At 42.6% G+C, this 14,626-nt stretch overlaps 1 protein-coding gene across 6 annotated transcripts in view; it reads left to right on the top strand.

Moving 5' to 3' along the window:
- The window catches only part of Fbxw11 (F-box and WD repeat domain containing 11), a 123,465-nt gene that overhangs the window by 77,725 nt on the left and 31,114 nt on the right, over positions 1 to 14,626 (top strand). For 3 of the 6 annotated variants that reach the window (XM_046421347.2, XM_058571832.1, XM_046421348.2), the window contains 2 exons: positions 3,672 to 3,734; positions 7,023 to 7,248. In XM_046421347.2, coding sequence (XP_046277303.1) covers positions 3,672 to 3,734; positions 7,023 to 7,248 — 289 coding nt within the window. The remainder of the gene's footprint in view (positions 1 to 3,671; positions 3,735 to 7,022; positions 7,249 to 14,626) is intronic. The other 3 variants (XM_046421346.2, XM_046421349.2, XM_058571833.1) reach the window with 1 other exon arrangement.

Raw genomic sequence — 14,626 nt, 5'->3', positions numbered from 1 at the left:
TGGCCACATTGCATTCCCCACAGCAGTCATTTTGAAGCAGAGTCATGTCAAAATTCTCTGAAGAACTTGAACAAACACATAAACATAAAGACCCCTAACAGATACCTTGGCTCTGTCCACTCTGTGGTCAGCTGCATGTGGCTTCGCGACGGTCTTCATCCACGTCTCCAAGCCCACGGGTCTCCAGCAAAGAACTCCTATGATCAGGGTTTTTCAAATATGAGTGTCATGGCGAGAAGGCTCACCCCAGGATTTAGATACGGGGCCACTTCCTTCCTGGTATGGTCAGGCTGGCTCTGAGGAGCGTCTCATACTTCCCAGGGGCCAAGTGAGAAGCCCACGGAGAAAGAAGGGCCGGGCCTGAGGTGGCAGTACCGCTGCGTGCCTTGGCACGTCTCAGAGCTGGGCCCTGGGGTGCTGGTTTTCACATGATGAGGCTTTGCCTTCCTCCTCCGGGACAGTTGGCACTCTGGAGACAATTTTGTGTGGGTGCTTTTGGTGTAGGAAGAGGCCAGGATGCTGTTAGTCCTATAGTACATGTGACAGCCCCCACAGCAGACAGTTCTCTGAACCCAAGTGTGGTAGTTCCAAGGTGGACCTGCCCCGGCCTGCCATTGCCTCCTGGATGCTGCTGTTCGTTGGCAGCTGCGCCAGCACAGGAGAGTCTGTGTTTTTATCTGTGGACATGTGCTGTTTCTTGCCTGGTAGGCCCAGGAGGTAGGAAATGATGTCCACAGGGCAGAAGTGGAATAAGCCAGGCGGGTGTTTCTAAGAACTTGCCTTTCCCGGGAGTGCCAGAAGCCTGAGGAGAGTTTCACCTGTCGGGTTGGCCAGCCTGTCTCACAGTTTCTCCATAGAGTTTGCATATGGGAACCACCTTCCCATCTCTCTGGAGCGTCATTGTTTTTTTCTTAACTACTGATTCAGCCTGGAACTTTTGTACACACACAAACACATACACGTACCTGAAACCACTTACGTGTGCATGGCTTCTATAAGAGACGTTTCCATTCTCACCACCACCACTTAGCTTCATGTAGCAGGCTCAGAAAGGCGATGGGAAGAGGAGAGGGCTCTGTTGTGTTTCCCACAGTATGCCTTGCCTTTGTCTCAGTGGTGTTTGGGGAAGTGGGACGAATGGATTATTGCTATTACTCTAGGCCAGTGTTTTCTGATATATGCTGTGTTGTTATTAATAGATATTACTATAAAAGGGGGTAGTTATGCCCAACAAAGTTAGGAAAGTGGGATTAAACTAACAGCCTGATTTGTAAATTACAGTGCATTACAGAGCCCTGAGTAGCTTAATGGAGCCTGTTGTGACCTGAGAGCATGTGGGCGTGAGTGTGTGAGGGAGCATAGACATGAGTTTATAAGGGAGCCTAGGCACACGTGTGCAGCATTGCTCAAACTTAGAACATCAACATTCTCTCTGAACATCTCCTGTGTCACCAAAGTGTTCCTTGAAGATGATCTTGTGATCAGGGTAGCTTGACAGTAGCATGTTCCTTGTGACATTTATCTTCTCAGACCTTTATAGGAGAAGTTGAAAAGATTTGTAGGCTGGGAAGCTATTTCACCTCCCTGCAGAATTTTATTAGATATAATCTTCTTACCAAGCCTTAAGAGAATAGTTGCTCTTTCTTTAGAGGGGTAGTTTCCTTCTGAGCGGTATGAATAAACACCATTTCACTATTTGGGAGCAAATGAAAAGAAGAATTAAGGTTTCTCACCATTAAAGATAACTTTGCCGACTTCTGGCATTTTTAACTGAAAAAAAAAGTATCAAGGCAGCTTAGATCAGAATGGCTCTGGGGCATTCCGGCTCCTGTATCACCAGTCTTTAGCTCAGAGCACACCTGTGCCCCTCTGCACTTCTTTGGGTGCTGGTGCCCATGGGGTAGACCTTGCTGCCCTCTGTCCTACTTGAGTGCCTTTCTGTGCCTGCAGCCATGATGCATTCTCCTTGCAGTTCAGACATTGTGACCTTCAGGTGGCTTCGAAACCATCAAGGGCAGTCGGCCACTATTTCCACTTCAGTCGTTCTAAGAAACCTGCTGGCTTTATTAATCCCAGGGTCCCCTGGAGATACACAGTACAGGGAATTACAGGGAGACCTCCATAAATGCAGCTGTTTCTGCTTTTTCAGCCCCTCCTTCCCACTCAGGATTATTGCTGCCAGCACTCTAGCCCCGTTTTGGGCACTGGGACACACCCGGCTTCCTCTCTAGCTTATGATGGCCTTTGTGCACAAAGTCTTTACCTCCTGGCCGCATTCCCCCTTGCACGCCTTAGCACTGTGGGGCTTAGGAGATTTTACAGAGAAAGCAAATGGTTTTCCCTGTAGCACCATCTGGAGCCATTCTGTCCAAGCCTCTGAAGTTTGAGGAGTGTGAGGTGCGTCCTGAAGGCAGCAGGAGGGAGTACTTTCTTGAATGCTCACTAACTGCTGGGTACTCTCCATCCCCACAACTCTAGGCACTGGGTGTTGTTCAAGGTCCGGCCCACACAGTGGGCAAGTGACCAAATCAGGATCCTAAGTCCTCTCCATATAGTGAAGCCTTTGTCTTTCCCATGTCACTGTTCTACAGCCCTGATAAGATCCTGCTGTGTGACCTGGAGGGCAGTAGTGTTCATTGAGGACTCTGCTGTTACCCGTGCTGGATGTTTTCAAGTGAATTGTCAAAACACTTTAGGACTTCAAGAAAAATAGGGACAACTTGGGAGGTAGGCTTATTCCCTGAAGGCAGCAACAGGATCTTGTAAGAGATCTGTAATATCCTTTTTTGAGTAATGTGGTGGGACAAATGTTGTAGTTTAAATTTTGTGCCCCACTCTTAGATTTTAGGTTTGGACAGGAATCTTAGAGAGACTGCTGTCCACAAATGAGCTGTGCCTCTTTCCCCCTCAGCTCTCTGCTTCCCCTTCTCATTAAGGTTCCATTTAGCCATTAGATAGGAGCTGCAGAAGGGAAATCTAATCATGTATAATCTCCAGTTAATGGGCATCTATTGAGTGACTAGGTCACCAGAAAGAATAATTACACAGTGCCTCTTTGTGCAGTAAACACAAAAATCAAAAGATAATGCATTCCTAAGGCAAGCCAGATTGTTAGTGGCTAACAGCATCCTCCTCTTTAGGGAAAAAGATTGGGGCACCCACCATGTTTGCTAGGGGAAATTGCAAAGCCATTCCCCAAAAACAAGGCCATCAAGGAAGGAAAAAGTAAGACCAGGGCACTTCCAAGGCTTTGTCACTTCTAATTGCCAATTGTCATGGTGAATTACTGAATAGCAGACATTCTAGTAAATGTTTTATACAATCATGGGGAACTTTGTGGATCTCTGGGGTTTTCATGCCTCAAGTTAAAGAACAACAGTGATGATAAGGTGTTGTTTGAGCCCCACTCCCACAATTCAGTCCGTTTGCTAAGCTTGCCCAACCTTCATAAGTGAAGACTTCCTGCTCACTCTTGGCCAGCCACTAACTGATGATTTATGAAAGATGAGCATGACCCCCTTGACCCAAAATGGCGTGTGTTAGCCACAGGCCCACAAGTTCTTGGATTTATGTTGATTCATTTTAGTTTGGGTTTTCAAAATCATGTCTTGTAGCTATTTAGAATTTGCAAACCTCAGCATAATTCAAATAACCTGTTTTTCCCCCCTTAGAACACTTCAGTTATGGAAGATCAAAATGAAGATGAGTCCCCAAAGAAAAATACTCTTTGGCAGGTAGGAATGACAAGATAGCAATTGACTTACTGTAGATAAGATGCTCCCTTAGTTAATGTCCTCCATGAAACCAAGAGCCAAGCTTTTTCGTTTTGTGCAGTTTTGTTAGTTTCAGAATCCACCCTAATTTATCACCTTTTGTAGGGAAGTATATAGTAAAGGGTTGGGAATTTTCACAAAGGTTCTGAAGTGGCTGTAGTTCAAAATGTTTTAATCTGTGGCCCAAGATGGAAAATGGTGACATCCTTTGCCTCTGTCTCCTTTTTTTGGCTCTGTTTTGGTTTTATCAGTTTTTGTGCTAATCCACCAGGTTTTTTTTTTTGTGGGGGCTTAGGGGAGCATGTAAAGTTCCATGGCTTAGTATTCATCAGCCATATGGTGTATGTTGTTTTCCCTTCGTGAGGACACGATTAAAGGCAAATAAATCTGGAGAGAATAAATAAAAAAATTTTTTTTTTCTGGGTCAGTTGATTTGAAGTTAAAGAGATAGATAAATGAACAACAATAATGTGTGCCCAACAAATTTAAGAAGAGATGGAAGAAAGCAAAACAACGCTAGGAGGATTTTGCTGGGCTGAGCAGTGGTTGGAACAGAACCTGGTCAGTGTGGTGCATGTGCCACACTGTGCTGTTCTTGAATATCGTGTGCAGACTGGAATCCATCCCTTCCTTCCTGTTTATTGTTTTGCAGTAGGATCCTCTTCATTCACTATTGATTTTTCAGTTTGCTGTGGTTCTTAACACTTTAGCTTTCAGATTTCCTTTCATCTGCCTTCCTTCCAGTCAGCTAGTTAATGGTACATAAATACTCTAGGGAGGCTGGCTGGTTAGGAAGCCTCCCTGTATGAAATAATAACCCTTTTGCTTATCGAGTGAGATAAAGGGTGTGAAAATACTTTGTAAATTATAAAGCAGCACACAAATGCAATTTATAAACTATTATTATAGTTGACTTGGCAAATTATTGTCCAAAAGAAAGAAAGAAAGAAAGAGAAATAAAGGGGGAGAGAAAACGTGCATCCCTTTCTTTCTCAGGATTAGGTGCTCCTGGCATCTTGATGTATACCTTTTACTATGGTTGGTGCTCCCCTCTTACAAGATAAATGCGATCAGGGTGCTGTATGAAATTCTGGGGCTTGTCTTTTGGTCCTTAATATTTATTTCTTAAGCCTGTCCTCTTGTTACTACAGTCTAACTATATAGCTTAGTTTTAATGACTATATTATAGTTCTTCTTTGTACATGTGTTAGAATTCGTTTTAACCAGTTCTTATAGTTACTTAAATTTTTTTCCAAGTTTTTCTAGTATTTTGGTATTAGATTTAAGATTCTGTTATAAATTTGGTAGATATCATTATGCTCCAAAGTAGACTTTATACCTGCTATTAGTTACAGCAAAGAATTTTCACTTCGCCTCTATTTTGAACTCTTTATTTTTGGGATCTGCTGAATACATTTGTCTGCAACCAAAATCTAAAAATCCCTGTTTAGTGCTGCCCCCTAGTGTTACCTGGTGTCAGGGAGTCTTCCCTCACCAAAGCTTCAGGGGGAAAAAAATCCTGGACAATGGGGAGGGAAGAGAAATTGGGTGGGAGATCACTGCCTTTTGACCTTATGTCTAAATGTGGATATAAGAACTACTTCAGACATGAAACTTACAAGGTTTTATCAAGGAAGGGCAAAGACCCCTATGGACATTTACAAAGGGTTTCTTCTTCGTGGGATGGATTGACCATGTGAGGAACATACTGCTGTGAAGCTCTTTGTTCTTTCTTGTAAGGCTGCTGAGATAGAGTCCTAGCTGAATTAATGGGCGTGTATAGCCTAACTCTTTACTTCTCAAGATTCTCTTGTATAATTCCTTTTGGTATTACACGTAAGGAGGCTGTTAGAGGAGTGATAGGTTGCTTGGCAAATATTTAACAAAAGTATTGAGATTATTTTGTTTTAAACAGGGAAGTTGCAGGCCTTATAGTTTCAGTAGTAGTTGTGGACTGAGTCTAGGGATTCAGATTATTTTTTTGATGTATTGTCCAGGTGCAATGTAGTTTTCTTTTTTGGTGCAGGGAATTGAACATGTGGCCATGTTCGTGCTAAGCTCAAGCTGTACCAGTGAGCACTCTCCAGTCCTGTAGTGTCAATAAAAAAAGAAAAGATACACTGACATTATGCAAAGACATGGAAATAGATTTGATGAGAAATGCATTGTTGTGTAGGAGTCTCTTGTTTATCCGTAAACCTGTATAAGATGAGGGACTTTTCAGATACACATGGTTTACCTTTGGTAGCTTGCGGAGGAGGTGATCAGAGAAGTGGGGAAGTCTAGAATCGTTTTGCAGCAGTTCCTTTAGTAGTGCTTGGAAAACAATATGGAGGATATCAGAACTATTAATAAAATGAAGATTTTTAGATTGAATTGCTTTTAGCTTTCAATACATAACTGCTTATCTTCTTTGCTTGATAGGCCAGGAATCCTCATAGTGTGGTCCCTGAAGTAGTCTAGACCAGCAGTATCAGCATCGCTAGAAGTAGAATTCCTCGGGCTTCACTCCAGACATGTAAATTCAGAACCTCTGGGTGGGCCTGATGATCTGTGTCAACAAACCCTCTGTTATTCTGTTGCTATTGCTGTGTGGTAGTGCCCCCCCCCCCATCCAGTTTTAATACCTACATTCTGAAAATATTAAATGGAAAATTTGAAGGGAGGGATTGAGACCACATTCACATAACTTAGTTATTCTATTTTCTCATTAATTATTGTTATTAATCTCTTACTGTGCCTAATTTACAAAATGAACTTTATCATAGATAAGTAGATATAGGAAAAAAAAACATAGTATTTGTACTGTTCAGTACTAAACCCGATTTTAGGCATCTTGAAATGTGTCTCTCGAGGATAAAAAGGGGCTGCTGGATGTAGCATTGACTTTCAACTATGAAGAAACAAAATGAATTAGTAGTAGTCAGTTTGCACCAAGCTGAATGGTTCCACTAAGATGATTATCTCAAAGTAGTTATCTTAACAATGACATCATCTTGGAAAAACATCGGACAATGATGATTTAAGGTGCCTAAAGCTTTAAAAATAGCTCTAACTTCAGCATTTACTGTGTGATTTATTTGAGGACACAAACCCTATATATATTACTCATAATAAAGAAATGAGTTTGGCTATAGGGTGAAACTGGTATTTTAAGATTCAATACACAGGGTGAAAAATGTTTCTAATGAAATGTCAATTAGATTTCTTTCTCTTGTCAAACTCTTTTTTTTAATCTTTTTTTAATAGATAAGTAATGGAACATCATCTGTGATTGTCTCCAGAAAGAGGCCATCGGAAGGAAACTATCAAAAGGAAAAGGACTTGTGTATTAAGTATTTTGACCAGTGGTCTGAGTCGGATCAAGTGGAGTTCGTGGAGCATCTGATTTCACGAATGTGTCACTATCAGCATGGACATATTAACTCCTACCTGAAGCCCATGTTGCAGCGGGACTTCATTACTGCATTGCCAGGTAATCACTGGTCCTGAAAACAGTCGAGCTGGGCAGGGGTGTCCAGCCGGAGCCCAGGCAGAGCCCAGTGGGTATTTACATCGCGCATGTGTAATGCACACTGTGGTTTTAATGGATAGTGCTTGAGGAGGATTATAATTTAGCTTCTTTCATTAATAGTGTGATTGTTGGTCATTTTTACTGCTTATTTTAGTTCATTCAACAGGTTTTTTTTTTTTAAATGATATCCATTATGTTTTGATGTAATCTATGTTCAGTCTGTACTTTCCCTTTATATGTAAGTTTTAAAAATATAGGACTTTTTTCTTCAGTGTGTATCCTTGAGAGGTGTCCCCAAGTTTAGGATGTTCATTTGCATCAGAAATGATGCCTCGGGATGGCAAAGATGGTCTAAGAAAGCAGGGGGCATGCCTTGATTATATTTCTGGAAACTGGCTTCTGTATCCCCTGCCTCACTGCCTGCCCCTGCAGGCAGGCATGTGTGCCACCATACACCAAGAACCACTGTGGAGAATTCCCACATGCCTCCTGTGGCCCCCAGTTTCTCAAGACCAGCCTGCTCCCCTATCAGCACCCTGCAGCAGAGCAGTGTATCTGGCCCAACCCGGGAACCTGTGCTGGTGCCATCATTCGCCAGATTCGTTGCCCATGTTCAGAGTCACTGCTGGAGTCCTGTTCCTTGTGGGTCTGGACCACATACAGTAATGCAATGCATTCTCCACCATCACAGTATGCGCCATGCAAAATAGTCCTGTTTCCCTTTGATTCTTTTTTATTTGTGGGGGGGGTACCAAGGATTGAGCACAGGGGTGCTTAACCACTGAGCAACATCCCCAGCCCCCCACCCCCTTTTTAGTTGTTAATGGACCTTTATTTATATATGGTGCTGAGAATCGAACCCAGTGCCTCACATGTGCTAGGCTAGTGCTCTACCACTGAGCCACAGCCCCAACCCCCCCACTTTGATTCTTTTTGGTCTTTTTATTCTTTCTAAATTTTTCGTTTTAAATTTGGCTAGGTCAGATAATAGAGATTTCATATCTGAAGAGCGTTCTGACCAAAACATTTCCCTCTAATATGGTCAATGTAGCCTGCTGGTTATTCCTGCCATGCCCAGGTAGATCTAGAAAGCCCAGCAAGAACCTGTGACATTGCTACCAGACTGTGTCTCATCCAAGGTGCTGGACCACTCCCTCAACCCACTTGGGGAATGGCAGGACCTGCACTCAGGCCTCAGACCTAAAACCTGGGGTTGCAAATCTACAGGCCAGCGTCTGGTCTCTGATTTCTCTTCCAACGGTTTTAAGTTTGCTTTTTACAATGGTAGCATTAAAGGATACCTGATAAGTAGCCTAGAAGAATTTGACTCCACTATTCTTTTTATGCTGAAATGTAGCATGACTTGTCTGTTTTTTTCCCCCAGATATGTATAGAAAAGTAAAATTTGAACCCTTTCTTTTTATTACATTAGTATTTAATTGCTGATGGGGATCTTAGCCATCACTTAGTGCTGTTTCTTGTTGCGTAGATCAGGAGGCTGAGGAACAGAGGAGTTGTGAAGTGCCCAGCAGTGCATATCGTGGTTATTGTACGATGGTGTGCATGATTGATGTAGACGTTGGCTCACAAGTCAGCCTAAAACCTGAAATTACTCTAAGATTACTCTGAAAAATACCTTAAATTGACACTAAATATTAATTATATGGATTGTAACCCAATTCAGTAAATTTTTTTTTAATTATGGGTGAAGGGAGAGTTGGAAGGGTCAGGGAGAGGGAGAGAAAGGCACTCTTGGTGTAAAAGAGACAGAGAACTAGAGCTGAGTGGAAGTGAGCCAAGGGAGCATCCCTCTGCTTCAGTGTCCACGGGATCAGGTTGTACCTCACACCGAGGAAAGGCAGGGAGGCTTTCAGCTGGTGATTGGATTGTTCCTCTTACATGCTTTTAACTAAACAAGGCTGGGCCTCATTTTTCTCAGCAAATCTGCCTATTGTTTTCTACTGTTGGGTTTTATTTTCTTCCTTGTAACCAAATGGTCAGGAGTGCCCAGAGCTCCACTTATGTTGACAGAATAGCCACCACAAGGTGGCACTGTTGAAGTTCTCCTGATTTGCAGAGCGTAGTTCCAGGACAACCCTTCTTTCTCTCTGGGAGTGTACAGCCTTGGAGAAGAGGCAGAACAGAGGAACATGTGTTATGTATATAAATATGGTTAGTATAATTGCATACAATTCAGTTTTCATTACAGAGAATTTTAAGCCATTGTCCATATCTCTTGTTAAAGTGGAATTTTGTGGTATTGAATATTATATGAGATGAATGGACAATTGGCTGGGACATGGAACTATTTTTGTTAAAATGCTATTTGTTTTAACAGGATTTGATCTGAACATATATACATCTGTCAGTATGTTTCATACATATGAAGCTAATGGCTGGGGACAAGCTGGCCAAGTTGACTGTGTTCGTGTCTAGTAGACTTGGATTAAAGCTGGCGTTAGTTTCTTAGCACAGTCTCTGCCTTGAGAGCACTGTGAGAGAAACAGGTCCGTGTGTTTGTGCTTAGGTTTAATAATCTGTGCACAACTTACTAATCATTATACTAGCTTGGTGTTTAACTTTTTCTGTAGATGATCTTGGAGTTTGAATTTTTACTCTATTAAAATTGACAGTCAACTTAAACTTCTTTGGACTCTGAAAATCATTAGTTCTATAAAAATTGTGTATAGTTTTGGCTTTTTAATGCTTACTATGAATATTGTACCTGTCAGTATAGGAAAAATGGAAAATGTTTGTGGTCTCTGGCTCCTTTTGGTTCAGTGGAAAAAGTGATAATTACGATATGCTTTTCTAAAAATCATGTGAATGTTTAGTCTGCAATGTCAATTTCTGCAGGCTAAGTTTGTGGTTTGTAAGAACTGTTGTTAAAGGGAAAGTTTATACCATTTAAAATAGAGGCAGATTGTACTTCAAACAGGATGATAAGCATTGGTGATCCATTTGGTGAGGTGTCTAAGCAATTAAGAATTTTGAAACACTTAACTTTCTGGCCATGGGTTATTCATTTGTCTTGCTCTCAAGCAAGAATGAGAAACCATTACAGACCACTCCATCAAGGTCTTGGGAGATGGGAAGAACCAGAGCATAGCCCAGGCGGCAGGCTGTGCAGGATGGAGCGGGAGGGGCTGCAGCATGATTCAGGCAGTCTCTGGACCTGGATCGTGGGTCCTGCACTTAATAGCCGTGTGGCCTCACTTTTTGGAGCCTCAGTTTCTCACCTGTGTACACATAGTAGGATTTCAGAGGCTATTGTTAGGATTAAAGACGGTTTGCATGATGTGCTCAGCAGCTGGTGGGTGCTCTGAGGATGGCAGCTGGAGAGGTAGGAAACACCTGCTCCTCCGGAGGCGTGGCGATTTACTGCTGGGAAGTTTTAATCATTTGCCCTGTGTTTCCACATGGGTCCATCCTGACGTCATAGAGTTCATGTGCCCCCTCCCCCTTTTCCCTTGGGAACCCTGTGGAAGAAGCTGCTGGACTCTGCCCTGTGCCTCTCTCCTCGTGCCCGAGTCCTCCCGTTGGGTGTTTCGGGTGACAGCCGTCTCCTGGCAAACTCCTACTCTCCACAGTTGTGTTTTCTTTGAAAAGATTTGTAACTTCAATTTTACGACTAGATCTGTGACTAGGGAGGAAAGGGACAGCAGAGGTGCGTGGGAAAGGAATTTTTTTGCAGCTGCTCTTTGAAATGTGTTTCTGCAACGCCAAGGTCTGCGCTGTCTGCTGAAGGCAGAGGCGAAGCTGGCTGCAGTGAAGGCATTGAGCCGACGTGGCACATCTGTGGTGCCTTGCGGTGTAGAGTATTTACTATACACTGGGCTTGGAAATTTGGGCCTTTTAATTGTTTTAATTAATTTATTATTGGGAAATTTCCAGACTTTAGAAGCGCTCGTCTGCAGCGTGTGTGCAGTGCTTGGGCCTCGCCTTCTGAGGCTGGCATGTGTCCTCAGGAGGCCTCAGGAAGCAGGCGGTGGTGGGAGATGGGAGGCTGGGCATGAGAGAGCAATGGGAGCCAGACATAGGTGGTTAGGGAAATGCTTAGTTTTAACACCTCAGAGCACTTTTTAGGCCAGGCAAAGACACCACCTTATTCAGTGACCCATTTGTCCTCAGTGGACTTCAAACTAGAACAGCCCAAGTCTGTCTGACACCTGTGATGGCTGCTTTCATATGCATGCCCACTACAGCGAGTGTCATTTTTACTCTTCACAGAACGTTCAGGGGACATGAGATTTATGCCAATCTAAGAGAAGCAGGTAGATTTGTTCTAGAAGAGATATACTTCTCTTCAATAAATAAAATGGAAGAATAATACTCAGCATTCTTGATCATCGATATTAGCTAAGGGGATTTGGGGAAGGAAGGAGAACAAAGGCATTTATTGTGTGTCTGTTTCTTGTTGTTCGTTGTCTTACTAAGCTTCCAAGCAAGGTTGGGAAATTCCTTCCCTGTAGACTGAAGCTACTGCGAGTTCTATCATGGAGGATTCTTGTGCAGATTATTTGAGACAATCTATTTCAGGCACTTAATATTTCTATGTTTAAACAGCATGAGATCCAAAAGAGAAAATGGATTTGCTTAAGGTAACTCAATTAGCAGTGGACAAAATCAAGATTCAACTGTCAATGGTCTAGACCTGTCACACGGGCTGCGCCACTCATGGTCACAGGCTCTGACTCTCCAGGTTATCTGACTTGACAGCCCATGCATTTTCCACAGGACTCAAACATGCTGCCTCCAGAAGGATGAAGAGGATTTAAAGTATTAACCAAAGGAAGCTAATCTGACCCCACTATATCACTGAGATGTCCTTTCATTGGACGGATGGTGTTTGAAAGGAGAAAATTTTGCGTTAATAAGGCATTTATTTGTGTAAAGAAGTCATTGATGGCTTACTTGTTAGCATTCAGAGTTGAGTTGTATGGGGGTTGGTGGTCAAAGAGGACTAAAAGATGTCATTGCTATAAACTTGTAGTTCTCAGCATGTCAGAGTTAGTTGGTGTCACTTCTTACTTAAAAAAATAGTTTCTTGGGCCTTGTCATCTGGAGATTCTGATTGAATAAGCAGAAGATCTGGGGGACATGGGGATGTGGTTTTGTTGCTGTAGTTTTAAAAATCAGTAACCGTAGGGGCTGGGATCATGACTCAGTGGAAGAGCTCTTGGCCTCACACATTTAAGTCTCCGTACCACATATAAATAAATGAATAAAAGAGGGTCCATCACTACTTTAAAAAAAAAAAAAAAGGTCAGTAACCGTCAGTGATTTAGACACAGTCACATAGGCTCCACCACTCATGGTCACAGACACTGACCCTCCAGTTCAAGTGGAAGATCTGGATGCTACTTTCCCAGTTCACACACAGATGATGCCGGCATTGCATCCAGTGAGACTAGACAAAGCAGTTTCCTGAATCATTCTTGTCTTGCTGTTGTTTTCATTTTCCAGCAGAGGATTCAATAGAGGAATTGGTTAGGGGTATGTTTATAACTGATCAGGAGGATCTGGTTAGTGATGTAGAAGTAAGATAAACTTTACAAGCAATATGTTCTAATAACCATTTTTAGAAACTAGAAAAGGAAGATAGATAAGTACTCCAGAGCTAGAAAAGTTCAAAGAAGAACTAGAAGTCAGTAAGCCTTTGGCTAGAGACTCTAAAAGAAAATAGGGTTAAACAGGGCTGAAATACTCTGAAATTTGAAATTCTGATGAGTAATTTTGTCAGCCATAGTGATGTAGAGATACCTGTGATTTTAATTAAACACAGAATGCAAAAGAAAGGTACATGTGATCATGGAGCTTCCTAAAAGGTGGCCTGGATCTTTGAGCGTGGTATCAAGAAGACCAAATCCCAAATAATGTAAAACTAGCCAAAATGTGTAATCCAAAGGAGTTGAAAACAAAATTATCAATCATTTACAGGAAAGTTATAAAGAATGGTTGGAATCATGTAAGAGTGACACATTTTCAGTGTCATTTAACTTTTTTTGTTTTCCCAGTAAGAACAATGGCTTTAAAACAAGGAAGGATAGGAAAATTGTAGTCAAAAAAGACGTGAATGGATTTAGGAACCCTGGGAACCAGGAGACCTAAACACCTTGTTGGCCAGGAGAGCCACACACCTCTGGTTGTGATTCAGAACTGAGGCACTTTGGGAACTAACTGAAAACCAGCCTGTAGAGCTCCTGGGGACGGCGTGCCCCGTGCAAGTGGTGCCACTGTGTTGGAAGTCTGCATGACAGACCCATAGGTGCTGGGGGAGCAGGGTTCCTGATTTTAGGAATTGGAGAAGGTATATTTGGGGGTATTAGCTTTAAAATTTGATGTTATTTTCTGCCAGAATTCTTAATTTCAAACGTGAAACAGCATCTGAAAAGATTACGCAGGGCTGTGCCAGCCTAGAGGGGTGCCTGCAGAATGTTAAGAGCGGGATCTCTTGGGGGTGGTATTTAAGGATTTAAAAGTTTTTGCTTTTAAATCCCTAAATGTGTTTTGTCATTATTTTCTATAACGTTAAAAAGGAACACAGAATAGCTGGTGCCAACTTGCAAATGAAAGGCTGCAAACATAGTAAGTATCACCAAGCTCACCTCGTCCTTTCCGGGAAGGTCACCAGACTAGAACACAGGTCCGAAGAACGATGGGCGTGTCTCCAGATGTCCCTGAGGACTGAGGAGGAGACTGAGGGCTGGACGCAGTATATCCACATGGTTACAGAGCTGCTGGCTCAGCCTTGGTACCCTTGAGTGTTAATGGAGACATTAGTGATGACCTGGAGGGAAATTGTTATGGTCATTGGGTGCTGTCCTTGGTTCTGACCCATTTAACCTGTTAGTCTAGACTTGAGATAAAGATTCATTTGCCCACCTGCATATCTAGTGCATAATACCCATTCTTCAGAATGATGAAATTAGTTCTAGAGATGAAAATGGATGGATCAGATAGGGCTTTAAGGGTGCATTGTGGTAAGAATAAAATAGAATTGCGACATGAAGCCTTCTCTGCTCCCAACTGCCTGTGCAAATACAGCATTAGGGGCATTGTTTCAATAGATGCTTTAGGGGAGAGGCCGAGGATTTTATTTTAACTTGCTGCCATCACAGGAGTCTGCTGTGATGTGACTGTCAGCTGGGGGCAGTTCAGTCTTTGAACAGTGATAAGCATGAAAAAGGACAGTGGCCCCAGTGCAGTCTTCCTCATTAACCCAATGCTTGGGCATTAGGTCCAGTCTCAGGTTGGAGAATTTGTATGTATGAAAGACCTAGAAACCACAATCAGCAGTGTAACCTTAGTCTTTCTGAGAGTTGAAGGGACCCTTAGT

The sequence above is a fragment of the Marmota monax genome, unplaced genomic scaffold, assembly GCF_021218885.2.
Source record: "Marmota monax isolate L192 unplaced genomic scaffold, Marmota_monax_Labrador192_F-V1.1 WCK01_AAM20220418_F8-fsc00084, whole genome shotgun sequence".
Lineage (NCBI taxonomy): Eukaryota > Metazoa > Chordata > Mammalia > Rodentia > Sciuridae > Marmota > Marmota monax.
This window is presented reverse-complemented; position numbering and strand designations above follow the sequence as displayed.